This window comes from Alternaria incomplexa (assembly GCF_024043165.1).
Source record: "Alternaria incomplexa strain BMP 0042 chromosome Unknown scaffold_8, whole genome shotgun sequence".
Classification (NCBI taxonomy): Eukaryota; Fungi; Ascomycota; class Dothideomycetes; order Pleosporales; family Pleosporaceae; genus Alternaria; species Alternaria incomplexa.
In genome coordinates, this window is record NW_026249857.1 from 1,326,555 (window position 1) to 1,347,056 (window position 20,502).

Below are 20,502 nucleotides of genomic sequence, written 5' to 3' on the forward strand. Positions count from 1 at the left end.
TACCGCGACTGCTCGCGCTTGGCGCAATCGACGACAGGCTGCAAGGCACCACAGCAATATCCACACGCCGCCATGTAGTAAATATACCTTCTCCACCCCTGGTGGCCCCTTCTCTTTACTCCACGTCCCTGCCGCTGTCATCACGTCGCGTATCCCTGGTCGCGCGCCGCAGCATTGCATCCGCGACTTTGCTGACCCCGCGGTAGTCCGCAACATTCACCAACTTTTCTTCCACTAACACTTTTTCTCATCTTGGCCCAACTAACCCCGATACTGTTATGGACTACTCGGAAGGCATGGGCGAACATGCGCCCGTATTCTATATTGGCCAACATGAGTCGAAGCGGACCCTGGACGTCTCGCCCGAGTTGGTGCAGCATGCCCAAGATCTCGGAGTAAGTGCCTCCAAGACTAGCAACAACCCTACTGACAGCCTCCAGTATGATATGCTCACTAGCACCATCACCAACGATCACTTCCAGAACCGCGTCTTGAGTCTGCTCAGCTCCTACACCCAAGCCCTCGCTGAGTCGCAATCCCAACCGCTGCCCTTGATACCTGCCTTGGACAACTTCGATACACCACTTAGCCCGAATGAGATTATTAGTCAACTGGTGGCATTCACCAGCTCGTGGATCGATTTGTCTTCGCCTGACCCGATCATCTCTCATTTGTCCCGCCAGGTCTTCCACCTTGAGGTTGCCTATGCAGCTTTCTGCGGTGTTACCAATCTGGTCATCCCTGGACCAAGACTCGCTCACGGCCAGACCGGCGTATCTCAGTATGCTCGTTCTATCAAGGAGGCGCTTGTCACTGGATCCTACATCCAGCTGCACATCCAACTACCCATGGACGGGACGCAGTCAGACCTCAGCAAGGACGACATGGGAGATCTAGCGCGCTTCGCAAGGCCAGAATTCGAGGCCAGCAGTGAGTCGAAGAACATCGATTCCTGGAGCTCATGGGATGCGTGGAACACCATTCGATCGATTTGCAAGTACCATAACAGGTTAGCAGTCATGCTCGACATGCCGCGTCGCCTCCCATCATTGGCCGTCCAGTCACGTTGGTTCTCTGAGCCTCTACGACTTCTCAACTTGCACGCTTCCTCTTTCCTAGTCAACGCTCGTCAATCTTACGTCCTGTCCAAAGCGCACCAGGTTTTCATCTTCCGTTGCATGCGCCTGCAGCGCGGGCCTTGGCTACTCATCTCGGATGTTGGCCAACTACCAGGTATTGATGACCCGGATATGATAATGTCATACTCCACAGGTCATCTATCTCCTCGCACTGTAGAAGATGCACCGAGCCCAGGATCATCAGGAACAGTCGCACCAACCCCAGCTGAAGCAGCCGAGATCGCAAAGAAGTTGCCTAAGAAGAGCAGTAGCAACAACGACCCAACACCTCACTTAAGCTACATGCGATACTTGCAGCGCAATCAGCCTCCTAAGAGCCAGATTGAACGGTTCGGTGGTGGATTCCAGGATTATCTCCAAAGCCCACTACAGCCCCTGACGGACAACCTCGAATCTATTACATACGAGGTGTTCGAAAAGGATCCGATCAAGTACGCGTGGTACGAGCGCGCCATCGCACAGGCGCTGAAAGACTGGCATGCCGAGAGCAAATCAACGAGTTCTAGCAACGGTGCCGTCGTGATCGCAGTTGTAGGATCTGGTCGAGGTCCGCTTGTGACGCGCGCGCTGAATGCCAGTGCAAGCTCCGGTGTACCCGTACAAGTCTACGCCATCGAGAAGAACCCCAACGCATACGTACTGCTTCAACGACACAACATCGAAACCTGGGGCGGACGCGTCACAGTCGTTAAGACCGACATGCGCGCCTGGAAAGGTCCAACCCTCACCGACGGCACATTCGGCAAAGTCGACATACTCGTCAGCGAGCTTCTCGGCTCTTTCGCCGACAACGAGCTATCACCCGAATGTCTCGACGGTGTGCAACACGTCCTGAACCCCACTCACGGCATCTCGATACCCTCCAGCTACACCGCGCACTTCACCCCCATCTCCACGCCAAAGCTCTGGTCCGACCTGTATACTAGAAGTACCAGCGTCGATCCCAACGCTTTCGATATCCCGTGGGTCGTCATGCTCACTCAATTCGACTACCTCTCCACCTCGTCCGAAGAGACCGTCGCATCCAAACAACTCAGCAACGGCACTAGGATGCAACACTTCAACCTCGAGGCCCCCCTTACACCCAAGGTTGAAACAGCCTGGGATTTCACACACCCCCTTCCTCCCGCCGTTCTAGCACAATCTTCGCTCAGGAAAGGTGGTTCGGCGATAGGTGGCGGTGGTGGCTTCAGCGGCGGCGACGGCGCAAACGAACATAACCTGCGCTACTGCCGCATCGCCTTCCCTATCCAAGAACCAGGTGTATGCCATGGTCTCGGCGCGTACTTCGAAACCGTATTGTACAGTGGATCAGAAGGACCGGTTGAATTGAGCACAAACCCCGTTACCATGGAGGCGAAGAGCAAGGATATGATTTCTTGGTTTCCCATTTTGTTCCCACTCAAGGTATGTTTTTCACTGATCATATGAAGTTAAGTATGGTGGCTAATTTGATACACAGACTCCCATGCAGCTCCCCGCCAACTCAGAGGTCGAAGTCAGTTTCTGGAGGCAGACGGATGACCGCAAGGTTTGGTATGAGTGGTTGGTTGAGAGCTACCTGACGGTTGAGGGACGGAGGATACGCTTGGATGTTTCGGATTTGCATTCTAGCAAGTCGAATGGGTGTATGATGTAGTCTGGTACCGTCTGGTGCGTGGCTGTGTAGTTGGGGTGGGAAGATGAGGGTACTGGTTTCAGTGTCAGCTATACACCGCCTCTACTGCGAGACGAAAGTTGGTGCTCCTCTTTACAAGATTTGAAATCTGATGTATATGGAAACGTACTTTGTTGCAGTATAAAGGACCTTCTTGGACTGTGCTGTAGTCATTATGATAGGTCAGCGTGTGATGTAAGAGACAGAAGATGAGCATCCGTATGCTCATTGCGCATAGCATGCATTGACAATAGAAGCATCCATGTCATATCCCGAAGCTACTTGCTACATCATGCACCGGGTAACGACATACTCAGCTCGAGCCAGGAATCTGACCTCATCCTCTCTGCTGAAAAGCGCACTCGCAGTCCCCTACGAAGGCGGCGCATCCGTATTCTGAGTCTTCTCCTTCCTCTGCACCCACCCAAACCTCGGACTCCCATTATTCATATCGAAGATCTAGAATACCACGTTAGTCACAATCCCACAATCAAAACTCAGATGAAACATGTCAACTTACCGCGTACATAGCCTTCAAAACAGCATCACCATAAATATCCATATCCATAGACCCCCTACTCTGAATACTTCCGTACACCATACCGTTTCCAGCGTCAGCGAAGCCCAAGTCCTCTTTCTGGAATGTCACCATGGCGTCTCCGATGGCGAGTTTAATCTCGGGCAAGTCGTCCGCGGAGGTGGACGTGGGGTAGACATAACCCTGGTTGCTCTGGTCGTACTTTGCGCCGGGAATGGCTTTGTAGACCGCATCGACGAGGGCATCGTCCACGAGGCAGAGGGTGGTGCCGGTGTCCATGATGGAGGTGTTGCCAGATCGGTCGACAGTCTGGCCGTTGATGGTCGCGGATGTGGATTGAATTTGCCAGAACCCTTGGCTGTTGTCGACATCGGCATAGTTGGGCTCGGACGCGCCGGAAGCGGTCATGACGTCTTGGTCGATGAAACCGAAGGTGTAGAAACTCTGGGGTTGTGTTAGAATTGAGGAAGAGCACAGGGCACAAGACACTTACTTCTCCCTTGTCGGCCTCGTTCGTGTCGCGCCAGCTACCAAGGTACGCGGTGAAAAGCTGCTCCTTAGCGCTCTTCTGTGCGATGATATTGTCGACGGGCGTCTTCTGCGGGGTTGGAGAAACAGTGTTGATGGAACTGAAGGCCAGACCAAGGAGTCCGCTGCCATTGCCCTCGGCAAATTGCTGCGAAAGCTCTTTTGCAAGCTCCACAGCTTGGTTCTCGACTTTGAGACCACCCAGGTTTACGACATCAGTACCGACGTCACCGCTTGCGGAAGACGAGTCTCCGTACGAGATCTTCCATGTCTCGCCGTCAAGTTTCTTGAATGTGCTTGACTTTGAGGGGTCGAAAGCGACCTGCTGCTTCGACGCATCTGCTGAACTGAGGATGTTCTTGGGAAGTTCGGTGGACCAGACCTGTATATCTTAGTAATGTGATCAGATCGTCGAATAACACAGCATACCCAAAGATCCGAAGATCCAGTATCGAAATCCAAGTAGATCTTCTGCTCAGGTGTCCCAACGCCGACTTCGCAGAGATACAACGAGTCGTTTTGTATGTCTTCGGCTGGCACTTCACCTTCAGTCGGAGTGCCATCGCTTGGGGCTGCGGCTTTGCTTTGCGCACCACCTGGAGCCGATGTCTCGTTGCGTTTCTTGAGAACGTAGCGTGATCGCATGCGGCCGCCAATTCTACCGAACTTGCCTTGCTGCGACATGACCTTGGCTTGGAAGTACGGGCCAGGTTTTGTAGGGTGGAAGCCATCTGTGCATGTTAGTTTGAGACTAGACGGGGGTCAAGATGGAGGGAACAGGTGACGGACACTTTGTCATGGCATAGACGTAGCTTCTCACTCCAGCGGGCTTGTACGCTGGGCTACGGTGGACCGCAAGGCGTTGTAGAGATGCCATGGTGATGTTGGGTTGATGGATTTGATGGACTTGTGGATGTTGATGACGAGAGTTTTGTTACAACACTGATGCAACAAGACAAAGTCAAGAAAGAATTACTTCACTCGAAGCAACGACGACTCGGCGGCATAAGTACCTTCGTGCCTTCCAACCAACGCATGCATCACGCCCACCTTGCAAGAAGCAAACCTACCTGCCCAACTGCAAACGCTCCAATCACCAGCGCTCGACCAGGAACAGGCGGTCACACCGGCCGGATTGTCGCAGCCGCGATCATGGGCCTACAAGCATGCGACCAAGCTTTCCAAGCTTTTATCAAGCTTTCGTTAAGCTCCGCGTACTGCATATGGTGCGTCTGAAACAACGCATACGCAGATCACACGCACGATGATGCGCGATGGGAGTACGGCTGTGGCGTTTGCGCTGATAAGGATCCGGAAAGCATGACAGGTACAAAGGCAGCTGCGGCTGCGGCCGAGGTATCGACGTATCGACGTATCGACGTAAGTCGTCCATGCGAATGACATTGGATGAGTGATCTGTGGGTTTGTAAAGTGATCTGATTGCTCCGAGAGTAATGGGAAGCCTGCTTCAAGATGCGAGTCGAGGCCCTATCGGAAGCCCCACAGCATAGTCTTTGTCCCCGCGTTGTGGATGGCCCGCGATGCTGGAATGTGACCACGTCCTCCTACATGCGCAGTGTGCGCCATGATTCAGTGCAGGACGTGAAAGAGGTCCTGGTTTGTGTAATGTCTCGACTTTGCCTCGTCCTCGTAAAGGGTTGTACGTACCTTGGTATGTGGTGGTGTTTCGCAAGTCACGTAATGACGTCATTGGATACGCGTCATCGCTCGCACCTACCTGTTCCGGAGTTAGCAGGCATCTTGTTGTCGCCAGCCACCACGGCAATGCTCCTCCTCGCCGAGGGCTGGTATCTCTTCGATTATACACCTGATGCACGCAGTGTTTGTAGGAATCGGGTCGCTAATCTGGTCATGCCATGATGTGAGTTACGCGACGCTTGAATTTGACGTTATTTTACAAACTCTTTGTGCTTGCAGAAGCACTACTTGGGTATATCTTGTAGCAATTTGAATGAGAGACGCGTCGACTGCTTGTTGGAGACGATGATGTATGTTCCAATTCATCAGAGCTATCCATACACTCGGCACGCTTTGCTCAAGGGAGTGAAATAAGTACTAGAAGAGACGAGAGAAAAGAAAAGAAGTTAGAGTATCGAGAGCCACAACACCAATCATCACGCGGTCCTAGGCTTGAAGATCAGGTCACATCGATCGTGCCTGCTCCTGTATCCATTCGCCTCAAAGGGCGCCATCGCCTCCGGCGTTGTCTCCGGCGCAAGTTCAACCTTGAACGCCCTGAATGTAGCTGCCAAGATGACTCGCATCTGATATGTCGCCATGTTGCCTCCTGGGCAGCGCCTCGCTCCCACACCGAAGGGAACGAGATGCTTCTTTCGCTCGGCGCTGTATTCATCCTCGACGAGCCATCGTCGCGGGTTGTAGGTATCGAAGTCGGGGAAGAGGTCGGGACGCTGGCGAGACATGCTGAGGGACTGTGTGGTGACGACCGTGCCGGCGGGGAGGTGGTGGCCGAGAACGTTGATACCACCATCTGGTACGAGACGGGAGCCTGTAAGGGCGACTGGCGGGCGGAAACGTAGACCTTCGTTAATGCATGCACAGAGAAGTTTGCAAGAGTCAAGCTCCTCGTAGCCCTCGTGTGCGGCAACTTCCTCGTACAGCTCTTCTTGAAGGCTTGGGTTCTTTGACAACTCGTAGTATATGAAAGCGAGGGCTGATGAAGTTGTTTCGGTAGCAGCAAGTACCTGGCCTGCCATCTCCGCACCGATCTCTGGGTCTGTCCATGATTCCTCGAGGGGGTACTTTGCGTCTGGATCCGTGAAGAGTTGGAAGACGTTGGCGGTTGAGTCCTCAGCTATAGCCTTGGCCTGCTTGCACAGCTCTGCACCTAGGTCGAAGAGCTTGTCACTGGATCGTACGCGGAAACGTGGATGGGCGAATGGGCCGTATTGGAGCCATGTGAATAGCCATTCTGGGAGGCACAGGCGCCAAACAACAAGGAAGTTGTACTCGCCGACAACGTGTGGAAATTCGCTAGACTCCAGGTCGACACCCGTGCCGCCCATGACGACTTGGGAGTTCTTGAGAGTGCAAATGCGCAGGTGGTAGACAATGTCTTCAGACTTTTGACCCTCTGTCTTCCCGAGGTTGCGAACCATGGCTTCGATGTTGGTGACGAAGGTGTCGTGCCAGAACTTCATGTTCTTTGTTGTGGTTGCAATCATGACGGGGTGACGTCTTTGCCTCGCGATGGGATGTTGAGGGTACGTGACAGTCCAATCATGGCCGCCGACACGAAGGGCTCGGATAGATTTTGGCGAAGTGTCGAGATCTTTCCTGACGAAGATCTTCTCCACTGACTCGGAGTCGTTGAGAATGACGAGATTCGGTGCGATCCTGACGATGGGTCCATACTTTGTCATGAGCTTGTCTGCCTCAAAGGACAGTCTGCCATGCCAACGCTGCCACCGGATCCAGGCTGATGTTGCTGAACTGATCCAAGGCCCGGGTATGGCCCGCAGAGGGTCGATGTGGGCCCGGTAGATCATTTTGGTCATCTGGGTAACAGCCATGAGGACCACAATGGCCCCGACGAGCTTCCAGCGAAGCACGTAGGCATTTGACATTGCGCCTTGAACAAGGCTAGGCTTGTCAGTGACCAGCAGGTCGTGAATAGTTTCGTTCAACATGATGAAGAATGCAAAGATTGGTCTTCAGGGAATGAAGTACAGATGGATAAGCACGGGACGGCATTATATACTTTTCTCTGAGAATTGAACCTGTATCACCGTTACTCACATTACCTTTTTCCTCGACTGGGAGCCATGTGCGATCGAAGTCAATCCTACCAGCCCGGCGCCCGAAGGACCCTGATCCCCGTAGACCCTGGAGCCTCAAGGTTCGGACCTATCTCAAACCTTATACAGAAAAGGGTTTCGGTAGTTGATGTCACAAAGACGCTGAACATGACTGGGCACTAGAAGTCTACTGGCTGATTGAAGTATACTACCAGGTAACCGAGATTTTGAGGCGGCCTTGGTAACTTCTGCGCTTTGCGAACTGCGTACGATGACCTGATGGTCCTCAGCAGCTCGCACAGCCCTATGGTGATGGACGGCAGTTGAGAAAAGGGAATGTTCGCAGCCGAGGCAAGTGGCAATGTCAATCATGTGGAGAGCACACAGAAGGCCCGATGTGTTGCGATGAAGTACCGAAGTACTGTTGCATGTTCGCCTTGGGTGCCTAGTTAGGTGATGATCGATCTTCCAAGGGCTCTTGCTACTGAACGAGCGCCTGTGTTCTAAAGCGTAGCCAACACCGTGAGAGCTAAAGCACCAATAAGGCTACCGGAAAGCTGGGCAGCAGAGCGCCATTACACCCCAAGAGCGTAGGGTATGCCGTTGGTGATCTCAGGTTGATTAATGCCCGATAACGCGGTGGAGAACGAGTTGCGAAGTCAGCATAGTTAGAATTACTCATGTTCACAAAGGGTGCATGTCGTGGTGATCGCTGACTCCGACGCGTAGACATCGTACTGACCTCGCCGAACCTCGAGGGTGTATAGGACCTGGCGAAGTTGAAGGCGCCCATTCACGAGCACTCATTTCACATGAAAGATAGCATTTGTGCCCAATGTGGGCCCACAATTATTCGTCCGAGGTGGCGCACAATACGAAGCTCATGCTGCTGCTTCAAGAAGCGAGTGCTTCAGCGTTGAGGGTATCGAAGGGCGTCGTTAATGACATCGTGGGGTTAATAAAGTTGTGGTCATGTAAACTATACGGTGCATGGTTGGCCAATCTCCCAAGAGAGTTCTATGTCTGTTAGAGAAGTCTAAATTTGTGCACATGGGGACTGTGGCTGAAAGCCAATATTGAAGCGATGAACGCACAATCAGGTTTGTTTGCCTTGGGCAACGATTTTGCGTTGCGCTACCATACGACGTCTAGGAGCAAACAAGGACGTTGGAGTAAGACGGTTTCATCAGTACTGTTGTACGTCGTGCAGGCGAACGTTCTGTGCTGTAGGGATCACGCTGCCCGTTCGGCGCGTCCACGGGCGCTTACCAGGGCATACATCCGCGATGCGCATGAACAGGAGATCGGCAGGAGGCTTCGATGACTTGGAGACAACTGTATGTGTGGAATCTGGAGACGAGCTTTGACATGGCGCTCACGGTCGTTGTTGAGCTGACTAGGAAGGTCGGAAGGCTGGGCACGCGAGAGCGAGAGAACAGGGCACGCTTTACCGTTTCGGGCGTTCCGACACGCGTTCCGCGGAACCATGATAAGCATAGACCATTTGACGTCACTGACCCCGGTCCTCGAATCTCTCCTTCCCATCTTCGCTACCAGACCTCGCTTCATTTTCCCATCGAACGCATCTTCCCGTCTGCCTTTCGGTCCGTCCCAGATTATTCATCCCGTTTCTTGAGTTGGTCCGAGTCGTTGTCAGCAAGGTGGACCTCATGTCCGCGCAACACCCCATCAGATCGCGGCTTCGGCAAATAGTTCGCAACCACTGGCATCAATGCAGCGATCAACACGCCAAGCCATAGAACGGCAGTCGATACGGCAAATCCCTTCAGGTTGCGTGGTCCCTCAGCGCTGGGCCATAAAAAGCTTCCATATATGAAACTCGTGTGACCAAAAGAGTTGACCAGCGCGATGGCTATCGATCGCTTGCGTGCTGGTTGGGACATGACCTCGCTTGTCCAGTTGAGAATCAGAGGAACTGTTGTGTACATCGCACCAGTCTGCAGGCATAGCATGGCATATTTGACTGCGCTATTGCTGACAAGAAGAGCTACTAAAGTAGCAACTCCGGCGAAAGCGAGAAGACCAGCGTTGTGCCATCTTCGGTCCTCGGTCTTGTCGGAAGTCCAGGACCTACCAATCGGTGTACGATTAGTGGATGTCTCTTGCCGTGCCTTTACAAGGGTTTACTCACCAGAACAACTGAAACACGGCACCACAACTCCAGATGGGTACCGTCATCCATTGGGCACTGGTGTTCGTATATCCCATTCCTCGAAGCATGGTCGGAATGAAGTATGAAACAGTCAAGGCCAAGCAGTTCGAGGTGTAGATGATCATAAAGAGATATGTCCGTCCATCTCTGATCACTGCGAGGAATGCTTGGAATGGAGTGAGAGTTGCCTCGTCGGTGTCCCAAGATTGGTCTCGATCGCGGAGGATACGAACATGGGCAAGAAGGCGTTGTTCCGGGGAAAGCATCTTGGATTCGATCGGCCAATTGGGAAGTATGAAATACACTAATATATAGGACATGTTAGCAATGCCCATACCTTCTGCACATGGCGATCACTTACGCCCGAAGCCACAGGCAATGGTAATGATACTCTCGATTATGAGCAACCATCGCCAGCCCGGAATCCCACGAGCACCGTCCAGGCTAGAAATTATGGCACCTGCCATGATACCACCCAGCGCTGGAGATACGCAGCCGGAGGTGTAGAAGATGCAAAAGCGCTTGCCTGGAAGATTACGTCAGCCACATCTCAGATTCCGAAGAGTCTGTGGCTAGATACTCACCAACTTCTTTCTTCGTGTACCAGCAGGCAGGATAAATAACGCGCCCGGATACAGTCCCGCCTCGATCGCGCCCAGGAAGAAACGTCCAATGAGGAGTCCTGTTGCGCTCTTTGTCTGCGACATTCCGAGGACTACGCATCCCCAAACCCATACAATCGTGGCTGACCGGCACTCTATCAGTACTTACTAAGTACCGCTCGGTTGATTGGGTACGCTTACACAAATAGATCGACGGTTTCACCTTCATGAGGATCATGTTCGAAGGAACCTCAAAGATGACATAGGCCACAAAGAAGAGCGATACTAGCATTGCGTATTCTACACACCGTCAGCTTCTTCACCTTCGACACAGTTGTGTGATCTGTATTGGCAAACGTACGATTGTCCGACAGGCCAAGCTCCTCACTCATGCCCGCCGCATTGGCGTTGGCAATATTGCTCCTGTCGAGATGGGCAAGTATGTACATCCACCAAAGGATCGGTAGCAAGATGAAGTCAATCTTTCGGACCAAGCGTTTTTCTTCTACAGTATCTGGCACATAGCCTTGCAGTGCTGCTATGATTGCCGCATCTTCTGCCTCTCCATATTGTATCTTCGGGGTTTTCTCATCGCTTGGATCAGAGGCAACTCGTTGTGCCAAATCCAGTGCTTCGCCATCTTTGGAAGTCATGGTCTTCGATCGTTCAGGCTTGCAGGGGATGACAGGGCGCTCGAGGAACAGAACAAGAACAGCGAAGCCAGGCAACTGATAGAGACAGCAGATTCACAGCATATACATTAGTTCAATTTCGAGCGGCTGCAGCCTTCCCGTCATCTATCCTATGGCACCCGTTAACAGCTCGATGTTATCGCAATCCTACTCGCGACGTAATCAGACCGCCACTGTTGCGAAACTATGACCCCGCTTTCTATCTATCTCTATCAGCTTAGCAAACCCCAACAGGATAGTGAGCGGGCGTGCTCCGAAGCAGTGCTGGCATCATGCGGAGTTCGCCAAGATAAGGCCCCTACCTGGCCAAGATGCGAGTGGAGCAGCGCTTATCATACCCGACAGTTCGCTCAACTCTGTCCCGATATTACCATGGCATATTGTACTTCCTCATAGCCATCCGAACAATGCGAACTTGTCCAACAAGCACGGTCTGCTGTCAGCTTCTACCACCACCCACTCCAATACCTCATAAACCACGACGGAAATCCAATTCCACGAGGCACAACACTACCGTCATGTCTAAAACCAGCAAACATGTAGTGTTCGATATTGTCGGCACCTGTGTTTCCTACGATGCTATATTCGATGCTTTGGACCACTGCTTAGGCGACAAGATGCGTGCCGAAGGCATCAAACCACGACTATTCGGCTACCTCTGGATTGAAGTCACCGAAAGAGAGTACACTTATCTCAGCATGAATGGTCGCTACATTGCTTTCCGCGACGTCTTCAGCAGCCTGTTCTACCGCATGCTATACATGTCCGGCATCGAGGAACCCCAGACTTTCGCTAGCGACAAGGAATTGCAATACATCTTAGAGCAGTACAAGAAGCTTGAAGCGCGACCTGGTGTTGTGGAGTGTTTTCAAATGCTTCGGGATGCTGGCTTTACGGTGTGGGCGTTGACGGCTGGGGATGTTGAGCGTGTTGGAGGCTACTTCACGCACAATGGTATCCATATGCCGAAGGAGAACTTCATCTCATGCGACACGGCTAAGATTGGTAAACCGGATCCAAAAGTGTATCAAATGATGATGGAGAAGCTGGGCAGTGATGAGAAATGGTTTGCAGCTGCACATAACTGGGATGTTGCGGCTGCTAAGATTCACGGGTGAGTTCACGTTCTGCATCTACCTGCGCAGCTTCATTAACCAGACACCAGATTCAAGGCTGCATATTGCACGATATGGGAGAAGATTCGTTGCGACGATCTCTTCGGCGAGATGGATGTGACCGCGGATTCCTTTCCCGAGATGGCTCGTGGCATCATAGCTGCTTCTAATGTCAACTCAAATTAAGCCGTTTGCGTTCCGAAACACAGCGATGTCAGAATATCTCACGCGATCTGATCAGCTGCAGAAAGTCAGAGTGTTGAACAGTCATGCCAAGTCAACGCCGTGTAGAAGGATTTCCCAGAACGCCGCTAAACATCTTCGTGTACTTGATGGGATCATATTTGCATGACCTCCTCAGCCAAGCGAGTAATCACCCTTGCCGATCTGCGTTCGGCAAATGTTCTCCGTCGCCGTTATCGAGCACATCCCCCACTCTGTCATCGATAAGAATGAATCATGGAGTACAGCTCGCTAAACATCCTGGAGAACTCACGCCGTTGAGACGTTGCGGGAGTGGGGAAACCACCAGCGCGCTTTGCGCTGCGGCCATTTCCGTGCCTCACAATGTGCATACTTACGAACCGTTGTCGAAAACGCTCTGTAATCCTCTTGTAAACATATCAGACCGTCATTTGGGCAAAATATATGTGGCTTTGGTTTTGATAGGCAGTCTTCTGCGATCCGGCACAAGCACGGTTACACAGCACAAATCGATATCTCAACATGAAGAGCGACCGCACACCGGTCGCAGATCCAGTACAATCATTCTGGACTTCTGAACCCAATCCTCTTGATGACCTACGGAGTACGAATGATCTTCCCACCGAGGCAGACATCGTTACCACCGGTGCGGGATTTGCCGGTGTCGTACGTTTCCATCACAAACTGATCTTTAAACACATGCATGCTAATTGACCCCATCAGGCAACAGTTTATAACATCTTCACAGCATTCTTGTCATCTCCGAAGCCATGTGTCCCCATTCTCGATGCTCGCAAGATTTGTTCCGGTGCTACTGGTCGCAATGGCGGGCACCGAACTCGGGGTACGCGTGGCGGAAGCTGCATATGGGCAAGTAGATTAAATGCAGGGCGTAAATATAAATGCCACGCTGTCCAGATGCAAATGCGTGCTTAGATTTCGACGTAACTTGTAGAAATGTGGGTGATCAACAGGTTCGCGCGAGATATGCAGGGTCCGCGGGAAGGGCTAGCGCGGCTTTAGTGCGGGGCCATCGCCTATATGTGCACGAAACTAGGCGCCAATCTCTGTACACACCTCGCTTCTACTCAGGGTTTAGTTATTAAGAATACTCTTACTTAAATATCTACCTATATGTGTGTCAAGGTGACGCGGCGGCCGTTTGCGGAAGTTGAACGCTGCAGGATCCTAAGGCGTTTCCATCCCGCCAAGGCGCCTCTTGCGCTGCCGCTCTAACACAGGATACGAGAATGCGTAAGCGTAACCGTCCGAGGTGGTGCCGCGCAGCGCCGCGCAGCCTGGAGGCACGGTCGTCTATGGCACCACGGGGCGGCTCCTTTCCTTCACGCTGCGCCGACCTAGCAACCTGACACTACTAGACCAGGGTCCGCAACAGCGATGCTCGCATCAGCAGCACCTCAGCTTCAGGGCGCGATGCCGTCGCGCCACCTCCTGCGCAGCTCTGCCCTTCTTAAGTCGCTAGACCTCTCGCTGTCTCACTCACGATCATCGGCAGCGATCTTCCCCTTGTGCGCTCCCCTTGGTCCTGCCCGCCACCTAGGTGCAGGGAAAAATCGAACGCCATTACAAAGCCAAGAAGTGGCTTAAACTATTAACACACGCTGCACAATATAATAAGAAGACTTAGAATTTTTTAAGAAGCTCTGCCTTATAGTTTTATATAGAGTTAGTTCTCTACATAGATTTTTATTTCTTTAAAAGGCTGTTGTTGTAATGTTACAGGGTTGTAAACTTTGAGTGAGTGTTCGATTTTTCCCTGCACACAGGTGCCGCCCTCCCCGTTGTGCCTTTCTTCCCGTCCCGCATCCTACACCCACAGACTCGTGTGGCGCCAGCCACCAACCCAAGAACAGGTTTGATGACGTAGAATCTGACCAATCAGCGCCCCGCACCAACGTGCCACAGTGATATATCCTGCCCAGCACGACACAGCAAGATTATTCGTTTTCCTCATCTTTGGAACACCACATATTTGTTGTACGGAATTTTTTAAGTCTTAAGCTTTTACGACGTATACCCAAGACCGATACTGTGGGCTAAGTCAAGCTCCTAAGATCAATACTGCCATCTACACGATGGTGCCCTCAATTCCCGCAATCCTGCAAACCCCTTGGCCTGAAAGACCGTCGACGAGGATTGTACAGCGTGATGAAGAGTCTCTTCGGCATGAAGCGGGGGAGACGGAGAATCGACGTGCGTTGGAGGAGTATCGGAGCCAGAAGAGCGCGCTGCAGGAGGAGAAACTGTATGTTCTCTCTACCGGCGCCTCCTTATTCTCTACCTGATCTCGGGTGTCTATTATGTGTCTATGAAAGGGATTCCTCAGATCTGATGTTGTGTACAGTGCCGTATGTCCTCGCCTCACGCTTCGACTCTCGGATGCCAGCACTCTGTCTCTCAGGGATGGAACCTTGGATTTCACGGCGACACTATGCTACACAACGACTCCTGAATTTGTACCTAGCCAGCCAATCGTTCTACACCTGCTTGGTCCTAAAGCTGGAGGCCCACTATCCGAGAACGCAGTGTACTGGGGCCAGTACCAGATCTTTGCTTCGCCTGAGAACCTCCCTGAACATCGCCTTCCCTTTGAATGGCGCAATGTGAGTTTACGGCGGCCAAGAGATGCAAACGGGCGGTTCATCGATTCGAGCGATAGCCATTACGCAGCGGCGCAGACTTATGTTGTCAGCGAGGCTGAGGGATGGATTGAGCTGTTTCCCGGACAAGAAGTCAGCCGGCGCGTGACGTTACAGCTTGATCAGGCTGTTGCTTGGCAACGAGGGGTCAGCTCTGGGCGGGATTATTGGTTGCGTTGGGCGCCAAGTGGAACGGTTGGTAATCCGAAGACGTTGTGGAGCTGGAAGTATGGCGGGTTGAAGGTACGTCACCGAGTTATTGTTAGGGTTGGCCATCCAATGTCGGGCAGTTGCTGACTGTTTCCACCGCGCAGGATTGGGAAGGGATCATCCTCAACAAGAAGGAGGATTCAAAATGTTGGATACCGATTCCTATCCAGTCAGAGGAAAGCGGGCTGAAGTTCAAAGTCGTTGATGGGGCCGAGTAAGATGCAGCTGACAATCATGAAACGACTTGGTTCGCTGGAGCACCCAAAATAAACGCTCAGCAGCGAATCCTTAGGAGAATCATATTCGGCCCCATTTTTTGTATTTGGCCCCCTGATTTTCCTAGTCGACCCCTCTAGGCAGAAGTATGCGTGGAAGTTTTCGAGCAGTCTGAAAGCTGTATACTTCTGCAAGATATCATAGAAACTGTAAGACTCATTCGCCAAGGTACCCAATTACTTGTAGATACACAAAGAATTAGTTGTATGCATCTTGGTGTTTATAGGTCTTGCGTGCTGTGCGTCCTCTCTAGAAACGCCTACCAGATACGCGCCGATATCCGTGCCTCGGCTACCGAGTAGGATTCTCTGACCTATAAGTGCATCCTTTTAACGTACGCGCCCTGACCTAAGCCAAGCCGATAGTCTCAGGCTATGAACCCACTCTTACGGGTTGCCTGCTTTTTCCAAGCATTATTTGAATTTATCCAGCAGGCCTGGATAGTAGAATGCTAGGCACAGTCAATTAACTCCAAGGTACAGTTCACTAACTCTGGGGCGTATTCCACTAATGCCGAGCACACTCCACTACCTCTGAGGCGCAGTCTACCAGTTCTGAGTTATGTTTTCTCTTTTTTGAGGCACAGTCTGTCGATCTCGTTGACATCTTGTGCCTTGCTGTGTCCGATGATGGCGTGAGACTCGTATATAAAAGGACCCTATAGTAACGCATCTCCAAGGTACATCCTCAATATCCCCAATCTTCTTCCCCAGACCATCACTTCTCTTTCATCTTCACCAGACCAACCGTTCTATCTGCAAGCATGACGCACACGAGCTTCAGCCGCTTGGTGGTAACTACTGCTCTGCTCGCAAGCATTGCATCGGCAAGCCCTGTCTTGACGCATGAGTCCAAGATTGGCGACCGGTACGTTACCTTCACCAGACTTGCTGGTCAGAGAGCTCGGTTCTGACCTCTCATAGCGTAGTCAAGCGCAACATTATCCAGGGAGCTTGCAGCGAGGAAGACTTTGAACGCTTTGCCGCCGACTACTCTGCTGGTATTGGCTATGCTAACAGGGTGAATGATATCATCAACGAAGACAGTTTCTACCTGTCCACGTTCTGGCCTAGCGACAGGCTGACGGAGGAGGACGTCGATAATTACAAGACCAATTACTTGCAGCCATATGCGGGCTTGTCCAACGCTGGCGATATCACGGTTAATATCAACTGCCGTGATACTGCGAATGAAGCCTGTACTCAGCAACCCGAGAATGCTCCACCGGGCTACGTGAGCTACGCCGTGACGGATTTTGAGGATGACAGTATAACACTGTGCGATGCATACTTTACTCTGCCACCGGATTCCGTTGCGAATGAGGCGTGGTGTAGCGAGGATCCAATCCGTTCGCTCGATGAGTTCGAAACTGGAGGTAAGCACCAGCTGTACAGCTTCTAATGGTGAAAATGCTGATCGGACATTAGCTTTCACACTCTTGCACGAATTCAGCCATCTAGATTACAGACTCCAGCCTCGACTTCAGGACTACGCATACGGATCGGCGCGATGCGCAGACTTGGCGGAGAATGATGGCGAAGAAGCGTATAACAACGCAGATAGCTGGATGCTCATCGCCCTTGGAACGTACTGGGCGGACAAGTGCGGCCGTGATATTCCTTTGAGTGAGGAATAGGAGGATTGGATGTGCGCTGGCTCTTTCTATTATCAATGGGCGAGGGGATCGTTGGCCATAGCCATCAATCCCTCGAGAAACCCTGAATATTGGTTGTTTTTGTAGAACAAGAAGAGATGTGATTGTTCTATAGAAGAGGGAGGAAGCCCTGTATAAATACTACTAGGGCGACGCTAGTGCTAGCGTGGGTGAATCACGTGATAGGATCCTAACCAACAGTTTTCGAAATACCGTGCGGTTTTTGAGCCAATCAAGGAAAATGGCGCTAGATCTAGTTTGTTAGCAAATCGTAGTACAAACAGTATCCTACTACATTTGGCATCGCCAGAACGCTCTAAAGAATGCAGCGTGTGCAGGCGTTATCTAAGAATCTCTTGGCGTATCGTTTTTCCTTTAAATATAGTGACGCTGTCTAGATGCAAATGCGTGCTTAGCTTTTAATACTTTATTGTAGAGATATAGGTAATTAACAAGTCTGTAAGAGAGATGTAGTTAGAAGAGGTGCAGCGGCAGGGGCCGCGGTAAGGGCTAGCGCGGTTTTAGTGCGGGGCGATCGCCGATATGTGCACAAAACTATGCGCCAATCTCTCTACACGCCTCGCTTCCTTATCCCTCACGCTGTAAACGCTACGCCTGTCTTCTTTGGGCGATGACTGTGCCTCTTCCTTTGTTCTGGTTGTTGTTGTGCGACAATAGGCACCCGTTGCGATGACGTGCGATGCCCGTGCGCGAAATCGCACGTTCACTGTGCCCCCAACACTGAGGTTCGTTTGCTTTGCATCTTTTTACTTTGTCCTTCAAAATCGTGACGAAGATGCTCAGCGCACATCGTCTCGCTCACTCTCATCATCATGGAGTCTAAACCACCTTTGCCTATTTCAGCGGACTCGTATGTCTCGACTCACAGCACTGCCCTTGAGAGAGCCAGTTCACAGGCTTTGGTCGGCGATGAAAACCCGCTCAACTGGTCGGCAATGCGCAAATGGCCCTTGTCTATCATCGTGATTATGATGTCCGCAACGATGGGTTACTACTCCGGGGTGCATGCTGCCTCTATTCAGGCGGTCGCAGATTTCTATGGATGTTCGGTACTCGCGTCCACGTCTGCAGTGTCATTCTTCCTGCTCGGATTTTCCATTGGACCTCTCTTCTTCGCACCGTTGTCTGAGATGCTGGGACGGAATCCGATTCTCAGAGTCGCGTTTGGACTCTTTGTTATATCCAATATCGGAGATGCGCTAGCGCCTAACATCGAGACACTGTTGTTCTTCCGCTTCCTGGGAGGTCTCTTGGGAGCGCCGACAGGTACGGAATCAAATATAGGGAAAGGATACTCATACTGTGCTAAATTCCTGCAGTCACCAACACAGCCGGGTCCCTCACTGACATGTGGGCTCCTCACGAACGAGCTGTCCCACTCGCTCTTTTCACGGCAGCAAGTTTCTTGGGTTTTGTGATCGGTCCAATTTGCGGCGGACCGATAACACAGTACGCGTCGTGGCAATGGTAAACAGCTCCTCCTTCTACCAATGTTTCGAAAAGACGTCTAACAGTACCTCAAGGGGCTATTGGACTTCTATGATCCTCGGCGGCATAACCTACATCTGCGCCCTTCTCTTTCTCCCAGAAACATACGCTCCACAACTAGTCCGCGTGAAGCAAATCAAAGCTGGCGGCAACCTCTCGAACGTTGACTGGAAAAAGCGCGCGCGCGATAACCTGGTTCGTCCATGGGTTATGCTCTTCACCGAGCCCATCGTGTGGGCCTTGTCAACGTACATGGCATTCCTATACGGAATCATGTGTCTCGTACTCGTCGCCTATCCCATCGTCTATAAGGAATACAGAGGCTGGTCAACCGCCAAGATGAGCGTTGGATACACAGGGCTGGCAATGGGAATGGCTCTTCCAACCATACTATCGCCTCTGCTGAACCGCGCTCATACACATTTTGTGTGCAGACTAGGTCCGCAGCCTGAAGCACGCTTCTCACTGCAGATAGCTTTCACATGGCTAACACCTATTGGGCTCTTCTGGTTCGCGTGGACGGCAACAGCGTCTGTGCCGGCTGTTGTGCCCATTCTGGCTGGGGTTCCGCTAGGTATCGGTCTTCTGACGGCTTTTCTGGATATTGCTGCGTATCTTACCGATTGCTATGGTATATACGGGGCAAGCGCCCTTGCTGCAAATGGACTTCTGTGCCGACTCTTTGGTGCAGCATTTCCGCTCTTCTCGAAACGGTTGTATGAGAGCTTGGGTGTACCGTGGGGAACTAGTCTGTTGGCTTTCGTCGCCACGGCTATGGCGCCCATCCCGTGGATCTTCTATCGCTATGGGCCGACCATCAGAAAGAAGAGCGCCTACCATCAAGCCGCCATGGGCCGTACATAGAATGCGATTTGCGTCTCTTCATGTGTTACATTTTCAGGAATGGAAAGGAATTGCGACCAAGTCGGTGTAGAAACTGATGGCTTTTCTGTGTTGTATATGTTGCGGTCATTGATTGAACGATGCGAAAAGTCTGAGAATTAATGAACGCCATAAATAATGGTTGGTGTTGGTACATATACCTAATGTGATCCGTGCTCAAACGCGTTGATAGCTTCCAACGCGCTCCGCCCAGGCGGCTCCCCTTACGACAACGATTGCTTCCTCACCACAATACACGCCCTACGCCCATGGCCAAAGACATCCCTTTGCTTGCCTCGGGGAACAGATACTTCCACCATGAAGCATCAACCTGCGCAATGTATGGGCCTTGCTCGAGCCAGACCCGCACGACTTCAACGCGCACCCAGCCTGGCTGGACGAGCTGATGCGCCTAGGTCGAGCCTGTGACGTCCAACCTCTTACCGGCCATACCCGACAAGCTTCCTAACGACTATCGTCACCAAATATATCAGTACGCAAAGGCGCCAACAACAAAGACGACTCCTTCGTTTCGAGCGATCCCCTCCCACTGCCAGTGGCCTCGCACCTCTTTCAAGCCTCTATCCCTGCAACCGCCGATGATACCTGGGTGGATAGGCTGTCGTTCACAGAATCAACACTGCTTGCGCATCAATGTTGGTGGAGCAATATATACGAGGGCATTCGTCATACTCGACGACACCGCAGAGACACAGTACATCAGGCGTGATCATGTGGGCAATGTTGGTAGGCCATGCCTGCACACACAACAATTGGATATCGAGGTACTTTACGTATTCCAACCAATTGCTGTGCAGAGGCTATGGTGCCGTCTATGTTCAGGTCTGGCTTTTGCATCTTCTATCACGGCTATAAGTTGCGAT

General features: G+C 51.8%; 6 protein-coding genes across 6 annotated transcripts; 3 read left to right on the forward strand and 3 right to left on the reverse strand.

The window, feature by feature from the left end:
* Window positions 1-278: 278 nt before the first annotated feature.
* On the forward strand, window positions 279-2,778 carry J4E90_006232 (uncharacterized protein; the record flags this gene model as incomplete). Its single annotated transcript, XM_051435781.1, has 3 exons — window positions 279-395; window positions 441-2,546; window positions 2,602-2,778. The coding sequence occupies 3 exons, from the start codon at window positions 279-281 to the stop codon at window positions 2,776-2,778; spliced, it is 2,400 nt and encodes a 799-aa protein (XP_051290639.1).
* Window positions 2,779-3,168: 390 nt separating this feature from the next.
* J4E90_006233 (uncharacterized protein) lies at window positions 3,169-4,739 on the reverse strand (the record flags this gene model as incomplete). Its single annotated transcript, XM_051435782.1, has 5 exons — window positions 3,169-3,255; window positions 3,317-3,778; window positions 3,828-4,244; window positions 4,292-4,593; window positions 4,652-4,739. The coding sequence occupies 5 exons, from the start codon at window positions 4,737-4,739 to the stop codon at window positions 3,169-3,171; spliced, it is 1,356 nt and encodes a 451-aa protein (XP_051290640.1).
* A 1,258-nt stretch (window positions 4,740-5,997) lies between these two features.
* Window positions 5,998-7,533, reverse strand: J4E90_006234 (uncharacterized protein; the record flags this gene model as incomplete). Its single annotated transcript, XM_051435783.1, has 1 exon — window positions 5,998-7,533. One exon carries the CDS (start codon window positions 7,531-7,533, stop codon window positions 5,998-6,000), a length of 1,536 nt encoding a protein of 511 aa, XP_051290641.1.
* Window positions 7,534-9,257: 1,724 nt separating this feature from the next.
* J4E90_006235 (uncharacterized protein) lies at window positions 9,258-11,069 on the reverse strand (the record flags this gene model as incomplete). The annotated part of the gene is made up of 6 exons (XM_051435784.1): window positions 9,258-9,732; window positions 9,794-10,118; window positions 10,176-10,340; window positions 10,395-10,559; window positions 10,618-10,716; window positions 10,778-11,069. 6 exons carry the CDS (start codon window positions 11,067-11,069, stop codon window positions 9,258-9,260), a joined length of 1,521 nt encoding a protein of 506 aa, XP_051290642.1.
* Window positions 11,070-11,626: 557 nt separating this feature from the next.
* Window positions 11,627-12,409, forward strand: J4E90_006236 (uncharacterized protein; the record flags this gene model as incomplete). The annotated part of the gene is made up of 2 exons (XM_051435785.1): window positions 11,627-12,222; window positions 12,274-12,409. The coding sequence occupies 2 exons, from the start codon at window positions 11,627-11,629 to the stop codon at window positions 12,407-12,409; spliced, it is 732 nt and encodes a 243-aa protein (XP_051290643.1).
* Window positions 12,410-16,336: 3,927 nt separating this feature from the next.
* On the forward strand, window positions 16,337-16,974 carry J4E90_006237 (uncharacterized protein; the record flags this gene model as incomplete). Its single annotated transcript, XM_051435786.1, has 2 exons — window positions 16,337-16,440; window positions 16,497-16,974. The coding sequence occupies 2 exons, from the start codon at window positions 16,337-16,339 to the stop codon at window positions 16,972-16,974; spliced, it is 582 nt and encodes a 193-aa protein (XP_051290644.1).
* Between the last annotated feature and the right edge of the window lie 3,528 nt (window positions 16,975-20,502).